The 11,209-nt window shown below is 42.3% G+C and overlaps 1 protein-coding gene across 1 annotated transcript; it reads right to left on the bottom strand.

The window, feature by feature from the left end:
• Positions 1-4,210: 4,210 nt before the first annotated feature.
• Positions 4,211-9,576, bottom strand: LOC131696228 (uncharacterized). The gene is made up of 2 exons (XM_058984778.1): positions 5,164-9,576; positions 4,211-5,101 (listed from the first exon to the last, which is right to left on the bottom strand). The coding sequence occupies exons 1-2, from the start codon at positions 9,574-9,576 to the stop codon at positions 4,211-4,213; spliced, it is 5,304 nt and encodes a 1,767-aa protein (XP_058840761.1).
• Positions 9,577-11,209: the final 1,633 nt, after the last annotated feature.

The raw sequence follows: 11,209 nt of genomic DNA, 5'->3' as shown, positions 1-11,209 counted from the left end.
TTTAATGCGGATCCGTGTTTGGGGCCGTTCATATACCACGCGGAAAAAAAACCTTCGTTTTTAACCACCTCCGCGTCATCCGTGGACAAAAGTGGATAATTTAAGTACCCCTACTCCCTCCCTACGATGACCACCTGGACTTTTCAAATTTTAATTTCATAAAAAAGAGGATTTCAGAAAATTTATCCAAACTATGATTCATTAGCTGGTTTTGTTGAATAGAATTTTGGAAATGTCTATTACATTCTTATTTCACTTAGCACGTATCCCACGACTACCACGAAAGTAGACGCAGACTCATTTTAAACAAAAAAGTATAGGGGAGACCGGGGCTAGTTTGCGGTGTTTTCAGCTTCCATTATTTATAGCTTTGATGTAGATAGATCTTGCAAAATAGAATGTGGCTGTTGCCAACATCCCTGAATTTTATCAAAGTGTTTGTTGCATTGTCTTTGTTTTTATAGACAAAAATGAATGACGCGGAAAACCCACCAATTAACCCCGGGCCCGAGATATGTATGAATATGTATGGCGGTATGTATGAATACGACCGAAAATGGAGATTCAATTACATCAAAGGTTCGTGCTGAATGTCTTTTCAATAAAATTGTACATTAACCGACAATTGCCAATATATTTCAGTCTCTATACCCCGGCATTTTACTTTGACGCGTATTCCTATTCAAAAGCATATTTTTGAAATTATTCAGGCGATTGGCCGAAGTAAATATCCCCTGCATTGACGAGATACACAAAGTTTTACTTTGGAGTGAATTCCAAAAATAAAAATATTTGATGACTTTATTTACACTGTAATTAGTAGCGCCAACTTGCCCCGTGTGCGTCACCGCTATATTACCCAAACCGCATTTTTACAAAAACTATTTTAAAAATAACTTTAATTCATGGATAGATTTAATATCTATACGGATACTGAAAGCTCTTTTTACGCACTATCGAAAAATAAAATCAATTGGGAAATAGATTTAAAATCACCCGAAATAACACAGTGTTTAAAATTTAAAAAATTTACTTGGTATGCTGAAAAACACAATATCGCCCAAAACTTTTACAAAACAAAATGTTTTTTAACAAAAACACATTGAATAATGGGTTTCACATAACTTGAGGTACACAATGAGAGGCAGCGCTATATGTCTAATAGAAACGAAAACAAAGGGATTTCGCCATTTACCCCAGCCCCGGGCTTCCCTAATATTTAAGTAACTTAATCAACATGAGTTCAATGTTATCTTCATGTGATAATATTTTGAAATGTTAGTGGAATGGGCTTGGAAGTGCAGGGGGTGGGGGTTTAGTAGAGTGGGCGTGGAGCATCATAAATCCTTCATTTTATTTCGGTATACGGGGTGTATGAAGAAAATGCGGATGTGAGGGTGGTCTAAAAGGAAAGGAGCGATGAAGGAGCGAGGTGTGAGGGAAATGGGGGGAGGGTGCTGAGTGGCAACACAATACTCAACCGCAAATGCTGCTTTTCATACGAGACTTGGTTTGAAAGAAAACATTGTAAGCAATCTGGGTGAAAAGTATAATGCTGTTATACCGATACCCGGTAAACCGAAGTTGAAAATAATGGGGATGAGTGATCGATACTCTGAGGAAGTTTTCGTTGACTTATTAAAGAATCAGAATGAGGGCATTCCGGTCGATTATGTTAAAGTTGTTGCCAATTTTGAAAATCCACGCTTCAAGTATAACAAATACAATGTTATAATTGAAGTTGATAAGAACACTTATAGCGGCCTGATGTCAGCCCGTACGGTGAACATTGGTTGGGATAGGTGTTCTGTTTTAGAGGCCTTTAACGTGCTGCGCTGCTTCAACTGTGGAGAATTTGGTCATAAGAGTACGGGATGCGTTAATAAAGAAACATGCTCCAGATGTAATGGAGCACATAGAACATCTGAATGCTCGTCAACTGATTTTAAATGTGTAAATTGTATAAAAAAGAATAGTGAACGCAAAATGAATTTGGACGTAAACCATGCGGCATTTAGTAAGCAGTGTTCAGTATTTCGGAGACTGCTAGAATCGAAAAAAAGCAACGTTTTGTTGAGTGAATAGCAACTAACAAACGGGAGACTGTCTGAAATATTATGTTTAAATATAGCTGGATTGTCTACAAACTTTGTTGCAATGCGACATCTTGTAGAAAACAAACGTCCATTGTTGGTTTTTCTATCAGAAACACATATTGTTAATGCTGATGCATTTGATCAGTATAGCATTCCGGGTTATAAAGTTGCTTTTTGCCTATCTCATTCCAGACATACCGGTGGAGTTGCTATTTACGCCAAAGAATCGATTAAATTCAACGTTCGGTTAAACGAAGCAGTTGATAATAATTGGTTCTTGGGTATATCAGTTGAAAGAGGCATGCAGATGGGAAACTTTGCAGTAGTATACCATTCTCCTAGTTCTAGCGATCGACGATTTTTAGAAATTTTAGAAAACTGGTGGGAGAATTTCGTTGATTTAAGCAAACTTAATGTAATTTCGGGCGATTTCAATATTGATTGGCTCAACGATCAAAATTCGAATCAGTTGAAGCAGTTGGCTGAGTTTTTCAATTTCAAGCAAACGGTTAGTGAGTTTACAAGAATTTCCAGACACAGTAGAACATTGATAGATCACGTGTATTCCAATTTTGATGGGGTTCATTCGTATGTAGAGGCCGATTGTAAAATTTCAGATCATGAGACAATTTCAATTTTGCTGGAGAGTGAACCAAACCGTGAGGAGGATAAAGTTAAAATTAAGTGCTGGAAAAGATATTCGAAACAAGCCATGTCTCAACTGGTTTCGAGAAGCCTGGATTTTCCGGAATTGAATGGAAATTTGGATAACAAGGCAGCTGTTCTAACTAATGTGTTAAAAGAGTGTACAAATAGTTTAGTTTCTCAAAAGTATATTAATTTAAATAACTCGAACAGCTGGTACTCTTTAGATCTTTTGCGCCTGAAACGTAAAAGGGATAAAAAGTACAAGAAATTTTGCAGAACTAATAGTGAACGTCTTTGGAATGGGTACACACACGCGCGAAATATTTATTCACGAGCTTTGAAAAAGACCAAATGTGAGTACATTCAAAGGAAGATCGATCAACATCAAAACAACAGCAAAGAGTTATGGAAAATCCTAAAGAATTTAATTAAACCTAAACCTAGTTCCTCGCAGTCCATAACTTTTAACGGGGTAGAAGAACAATCTGAGCAAATAATAGCTGAAAAATTGAACAGTTATTTCGTTAACAGTGTGCAACTGATCAATCAAAGTATTGAGCTGGTCAGTGAACCTGCGGAAATAACACAGCCGATTAATATTAACTGTAGATTTGATGGATTTCACCCAATCACTTTTGAACAATTGAAAGATATTTGTTTTTCTTTGGGAAAATCGGCTGGTATCGATAATGTCAATGCAAAAGTGATACAGGATTGCTTTCATGTCATCGGACACGATCTGCTGGACCTTGTAAATGAATCACTACAAACTGGGCACGTGCCGACAGTTTGGAAGGAATCACTTGTGATTCCTATTCCCAAAGTTACTGGGACGGATAATGCCGAAGAGTACCGCCCCATTAACATGTTGCACACATTAGAGAAAATTTTAGAACTTGTTGTTAAGGGCCAGCTGATGAGTTATTTGAATAATAATAATTTGCTAATTCCGGAGCAATCGGGATACCGAGAGGGACACTCTTGCGAAACCGCTTTGAATCTAGTTGATTATTACGTAGGGCGACGAGCCGTAGAAATTTATGTAATTAGAAGACAATCTTGTCTGTCGCGGTAGCACGTGGAACGATATCACGTTTGGATCTGTGACGGCGTAAAGAAAATCGACCGTACTGTTCGAGATAATAATTTTAACTGTTTTATTCGTGCTTCGTTTAACAATAGGATGCCAATTGCTACCAATTTTGCATGTGTGTTTGTGTTTGATCATGATAAGCGAAATCAGTAATAATTTTATAGCAAGATTTAAATTTAAGGTAGCATGCTCAATTGCAGGGTAGGATATTTGTGTTTACATTTAATTCATATATAGATTTGTAGTTCATAGAAAATTATAGTTTTAGGGTTACAATTTAGTTAAGAGCAAATTAGTTTTAAGGTAAAATAACAATTGATGATAATGACCAGCGTTCGTAACAGGCCTGGGCCCGTTGAACTACAAAGTTCAACTATTCATTGTCGTCAGTCTCGTCCTTTGCTTCTACGTCATCCTTTTCAATGGGCAGTATACACAGCTCGGTTGTAGCTCGCTGGAAGATACCTGCAGCTGTCCTGACATTGACTACCCGCACAATGCCATCTTTTCCAGGGAAAACTTCGTCGACTCGTCCTAACGGCCACAGCAAAGGAGGAACGTTGTCACGTTTAAGCAGAACCATAGTACCGGTTTCTATTTTGTCTGGAGTTGATCGCCATCTAGACGGCCTGTTGTGAAGCAACCCAATGTAGTCCCTTGACCACCGCTTCCAAAGATCTTGGACCGATTTTTGCATGACCTGGAAGTGTTTCAATCGATTAGTTGGAGTGCTGCTGTGATCCGGCTCCGGCAGTGAGAATTGGGACTCGCCCACCAGAAAGTGGCCAGGAGTCAGGGCATTGAGGTCTTCAGGATGATTGGACATGGGAACAAGGGGACGGGAATTTAATATGCTTTCGATTTGTGCAACAGCGGTACGGAAGTCATCGAAAACGTAGATCGTTTGTCCCATGATGCGATAAAAGTGATGTTTGAAGGCCTTGACCGCGGCCTCCCAAAGACCACCGAAATGTGCTGCTCGGGGTGGTATGAATTGGAATTGGACGCCTCGTTGCAGCAAAACGGATTGCACGGCTGCTGATTGGAGCTGTTGCTTCAGCTCTACTCGCATCTCCCGCGATTCGCGCCCACGAACGCGGTGCTGTTGTCGCAGTGAATAGTTCGTACACGACCGACGCGACTCAAGAACCGCTTGAGTAGGTTTACGCATGCCGACGACGAGAGACCGACGACGACGTCGAGATGGACCGCTTTTACCACCATACATGTAAACACTGCGACCCAGACTTTGACCGACGCGCCTCTTCCCACAAGCGGTCGCACGAGAAACGGACCGCAGTAGTCAAGCCCAGTGCTTTCAAACACCTTGGCCGGTGTAATGCGTACGCTCGGTAGTGGACCCATGAATTGTTTGCATTCTCGTGGCCGACACCGGAAACAGGTGATACATTGATGAACCGTCCTTCTGGCCAAATCTCTTCCTCGTAATGGCCAAAACCTTTGTCGTATGGGGGCCAACAGTAGCTGAGGGCCCGAATGAAGTGTTTGCAGGTGGATTGAGCGAGCTATTAAATTCGTCAGGTGGTGTTTTGCCGGTAACAACATAGGAAATCTGGTATCGATCGGTGCGGAGAGCCGTTCCAAACGTCCTTTTAGGCGCAGTAACCCGAAACTGTCCAGAATCAAATTTAAGTTCTTCAAAGGTGATTTGGAGGATATATTGGAAACGACGTGTTTATCCTTTGCCTCCAGTGATTCGATTTCATCCGGGAAGCATTTTCGTTGTACAAGCCGAACAATCGATTTTAGAGCGTGATCATATTCTACAGGGTTAATAAACCCGAACAATCGGTTCTCATCGGTGACCCGACAATTGTTTATAAAACGGTAACAATAGGCAATAGTTTTTAGCAGTGGACCGAGTTGAGACCGAGAGGTAATCAAAGTATCATCTAGCGTGATTGTTGATAATGAGATAAGTGGTTTTCGCTCAATATTGTGTAATTCTTGAGCCGAAGAGGATAGTCTTACTATCGCTGGAGGCCAGCTGTTGATGTTGTCCGTGATAAATGATGGACCATTCCACCATAAATCGCTTTGAATGAGTTGGTCGGTGCTAAGTCCCCGCGAAATATGATCGGCTGGATTTTGGTCTGTTGGGACATGGCGCCATTGATGACCCTTTGTGAGCCGATTGATCTCGGCAACGCGGTTGGACACAAATACTCGCCAGGATGAAGGGGGAGAAAGTATCCAGTGCAACACAACTGCAGAATCTGTCCAGAAAGTGGTCTTGCCCGAAAATTGCGTTGACTGGCAGACAGTGTCGACAAGCTGGCTTCCAAGGACTGCGGCACATAATTCCAAACGAGGAATTGAGACAGAGCTGACAGGAGCCACTCTAGATTTAGCGATGAGCAGACGACTGTGAGAGCTTCCATTTGCATCGGTCGATATTATGTAGACGCAGCAGCCGTAGCCCTTTTCTGATGCATCGCAGAAGCAGTGCAGTGCGTATGATGAATCAGCTGAGACCAAGACCCATCGAGTAATTTTTAACTCCTTCAACCTATCGATAGATGAACGGAACGCCAACCACCAGTCCCTTAGTTCGTCTGGAAGTGGCTCGTCCCATGCCAGTTCGCGCTTCCAAAGCTGCTGTATATATATTTTTGCGCTTGCAACAACCGGCCCGACAAGTCCCAGTGGGTCGAAGAGTTGGGATGCCTCAGATAGCACAATACGTTTTGTTACCGTCTTCAAGGGTGGGAGTGACGGTACCTTGAATCTAAACTGGTCCTGTTGAGGGAACCATAGTAATCCGAGAGTTTTTATGGATGAGCTGCGATCGAGTTCCAGCGCTGCTGAAGGTTCACGAAGCTCAGGCGGAATGTGCGCGAGAATTCCTGGTTCGTTTGCACACCATTGTCGAAGATTGAATCGCCCACACTTCAACATTTCGATGACTTGATTGCAGGTTTCGACGACGGAATTTAGGTTGTTTCCTCCAAAAAGCAAATTATCGACATAAAAGTTTGATCTCACCACGGGCGCGGCCAGTGGAAAACGTTCCTTTTCATCCTCGGCGATCTGATTCAATACCCTCGTTGCTTGAAATGGAGCAGCAGATGTACCGTACGTGACGGTTCGTAGCTGGTACAATTTTAACGGTTCCGACTCTGATTTCCTCCAAAGGATTTGCTGTAGAGATCTATCGTCCGGATGGATGAGAATTTGCCGAAACATTTTCTTAATGTCGGCGGAAGCAACGTAGCGATGGAGACGAAAATTCAGCACAATCGATAGGAGGGTTGGCTGAACGGTTGGCCCAGTATGTAGAAGGTCATTGAGCGATATGTGGTTACTGCTTTTCGATGATCCATCGAAGACTACTCGGATCTTTGTTGTCGTGCTATCCGGATGGTGAACAGCATGATGGGGCAAGATAAACTGCGGTTTCGCGGCGCGGAATTCCACCTCCTCCATGTGCCCGAGCTGCTCGTAGTCGTTCATGAAGTGGGAATAGTTCGAGTGCAGAACATGGTCTGCGCGAAAACGACGCTCGAGTGAATTGAAACGGCGCTGGGCCGTTGACATGGTGTCGCCCAACAGTGGCAACTTTTCTTGGCGAGTTGCATATCGAACGATGTAGCGACCATCCGAGGCTCTTGAGTGTGTTGATTGGAAATGGTCCTCGCACAATTGTTCCTCCTTAGTGAGCGCTTTTCCATGCTCGAATCCCTCAATTTCCCAAAATCTTTGCAGGTGAGCATCCAGTTGATCATCAACCGAGGCGACGTTGCACACCACAGGGGTCATTTGTCGCGAGCTGGACTTACCCGCTACGACATATCCGAGTGCTGTTTTCTGAAGAGTAGGACAACCGTTACCAAGATGAATCTGCTCTGGCTGAAGGAGCTTAATAAATAGCTCAGCCCCTATCAGCATATCAACACCGGCGGTAACGTGAAACTGTGGATCAGCAATTGGTAGGTGTTTCGACAGTTTCCAGTGGGCGATGTCTACTGTCCTGGCTGGCAAGACGTGCGTCAGCTTAGGCAGCACGAGACAGTCTAATTGACTGCTGAATGTTCCGAAACGAGAAACAATATTCACTACAGCACTGCTGCGAACATTCACGATAGACTGTCCTACTCCACTTACAGGTTGGTTGATCTTGGTGCGCTTTAGGCATAGTTTTTGACAAAGCGATTCCGAAATACAATTCGGTTGCGATCCACTGTCCAATAATGCACGGGCAAAGTGGAATGATCCATGCACATCTTGTACCTTGATGAGTGCGGTAGGTAGAAATACAGTGGATTCGGAAGCGGGAACAGAAGGAACAATTGTCTGGCAGGTTGGAGGAGGCGATGATACGAAATTTTCCGAAACCGACGTCTGGGAAGGCGCGAAAACCGACGGCGGCGAGTACGACGACGAGTTCAACGAAAACGATTGTAACGATACGGGGGAAGACTGCGAGAGAGCAGATCGGACTTGGCCCGACTCGTGACTGGAACTACCCGTTTTGTGAGTTCCAGTGGGAATTTGTCGATGACCAGACCCGGACGTTGATGGATGCGACGGGGCTGGACCGAGATGAAGAAGTGTATGATGTTTTTGGTTGCAATGCTTGCAGACGCCTCCAGTGCAATTTTTAGCGAAGTGTTGCCCTTTCAGGCAATTGATACAGATACCGTGTCTCTTCACTACATCGAATCGTTGTTGAGGAGAAAATCCACGAAAAACATCACACTGAAACAGCAAATGAGCGTGATTGCATGCCACACATTTGGCGACGTGTTCAGAGGTGGTAACATGCGAAAAGGTGCGAACTTTCGTTTGCTTTACATCCACAGCGGTATTCGTGTTTTGGTGGGAGAGCTTAAGAGACTGCAGCATTCTAGCGCGCTTGTGAACGAAATCAACGAGATCTTTGTAATTTGGCCTTTCTGCCTCCGAACATTCGGACTCCCATTCTCGTTGAGAGCTTGGGTCCAAACGACTGCTCAGAAGTTCCACTATCACTGAATTCCAGTGGTCCTTCTCGTCTTCAAGAGTGTCCAAAATTTGTATGTGCCTTTCAAAATTGTCGACAAGATCTGATAGACCTGATGCTGATTCCTTGCGGACAGGAGGAATGTTAAAAAGTGCCGACACATGTTGTTTCACAAGTAGATTTGTATTATCGAAGCGATCGGTTATAAGTTTCCATGCAATCGGGTAATTGTTGCCCGATGTTTGAATGGATTGAATTATCCGAGCTGCATCACCCTTAAGTGAAGCGCGAAGGTAATGCAGCTTCTGGATATTCGGCAACGTAAGATTCTTATGGATCATTGAGTCGAAAACATCGTGGAAGTTCGACCAATCCTCAATGTTTCCATTAAATTCGGGGATTTTAATCTCCGGCAGGCGGACCCCAATAGCCTGAGGTGGCGGCATGTGTGCCGGTGAAGCTAACGGGCTGGGAGGTGCAGGGGGTATCTTACTCGACAACGATCCTTTCAATTGAAAGAATAGACTTTGAAATTCGGATCGTCCCTCGGAAAAGACCGGCTCACCTACTCGAAGGGAATCAATCTCATTTTCTACTTCTTCGAACTCCTCCCAAAGCGCATCGAGTTTTTGTAAACGGAAGGGAATTTCATTAGCTTGTGCCGCCGTATAATTTTCATCAAAGTCCTGAATTAATTTGGCCGAACCAAGTATGTTGGTGCGCCGAACATACAATAATTTATTGTGCTTTGACTTTTTGGTCATTGAACGTGACATCATTATCGTGATTCACTTCCACGTGGTTTAGATTATAATAAAGCGTACCCACCTGCCTTTTAGCTTCAACTTAACCTCACCCGTTTACCAACGTGTCCAACGAGTCTCGGCAGTTCCAGATTGTAACCACTGCCCGAGATGAATTTCCAGAAGAGGTTTCCAAATTCGGTAACGACCGATGCAGGTGCTGCTGAAAGTCCTCCCAGAATTAGACGAAACGAAATATGGACCGTTAGTGTGTAATTGCAGGTGACGGTCCTAAAGATGACGCTTCTAAAGATGACGCTGCTATTGTTTCGATGAGGCCGGTGAATATCTTAGAAAATCCGATGATCCTTGCGGGAAAACGACTGCTATTCTCAAGTCCCGGGTTTCGGCACCATTTGATTATTACGTAGGGCGACGAGCCGTAGAAATTTATGTAATTAGAAGACAATCTTGTCTGTCGCGGTAGCACGTGGAACGATATCACGTTTGGATCTGTGACGGCGTAAAGAAAATCGACCGTACTGTTCGAGATAATAATTTTAACTGTTTTATTCGTGCTTCGTTTAACAATAGGATGCCAATTGCTACCAATTTTGCATGTGTGTTTGTGTTTGATCATGATAAGCGAAATCAGTAATAATTTTATAGCAAGATTTAAATTTAAGGTAGCATGCTCAATTGTAGGGTAGGATATTTGTGTTTACATTTAATTCATATATAGATTTGTAGTTCATAGAAAATTATAGTTTTAGGGTTACAATTTAGTTAAGAGCAAATTAGTTTTAAGGTAAAATAACAATTGATGATAATGACCAGCGTTCGTAACACTAGTGTTAGCAAAATGGAAAGAGAAAATCGAGGTTAAAGAGATTATTTTTGCTGTATTTTTGGATCTGAAACGCGCTTTTGAGACAATTTCGAGACCATTACTTTTGAAAACTTTAGAGCGATTTGGTATCGGAGGGATAGCGCATAAGTGGTTTGAAAACTATTTATGTGATAGAACTCAGAAAACTAGTTTCAACGATTTTGTATCTAGTCCTCTCGGCAATCGTCTTGGAGTGCCGCAAGGTAGTGTCTTAGGTCCTATTTTATTTATTATGTATATAAATGACATGAGGCGAGTTTTACGATTTTGTGACTTAAATTTGTTTGCTGACGACACTGTTCTGTTCATTGCAGCTAAGGATATAGATGAAGCCGTGGCGCATTTGAACGAAGATTTGCATTCCCTTGCTCGTTGGTTAAAATTTAAACAATTAAAGTTAAATGTTGCTAAAACTAAATATATGATCATCTCTTCGGCTAATACTAGGCCTGACGTTAACGTTGAAATAAATGGTGAGACTATTGATCGCGTTAGTGAATTAAAATATCTTGGAATAATCATTGATGATAAGTTAACCTTTAAGTCTCACATCGACAATGTCATCAAAAAGATTGCTAAAAAGTATGGTATATTGTGTCGTCTGAAAAATGATTTAACAATTAGTAGTAAAATTTTATTATATAAATCTATTGTTTCACCACATATTGACTTCTGCCCATCCATTTTGTTTCTTGCCAATCAAACACAAATATTGAGGTTACAGCGATTGCAAAATAGAATCATGCGATTAATTTTAAAATGTAACAGATACACTTC

This window comes from Topomyia yanbarensis, unplaced genomic scaffold (assembly GCF_030247195.1).
Source record: "Topomyia yanbarensis strain Yona2022 unplaced genomic scaffold, ASM3024719v1 HiC_scaffold_96, whole genome shotgun sequence".
Classification (NCBI taxonomy): domain Eukaryota; kingdom Metazoa; phylum Arthropoda; class Insecta; order Diptera; family Culicidae; genus Topomyia; species Topomyia yanbarensis.
This window is presented reverse-complemented; position numbering and strand designations above follow the sequence as displayed.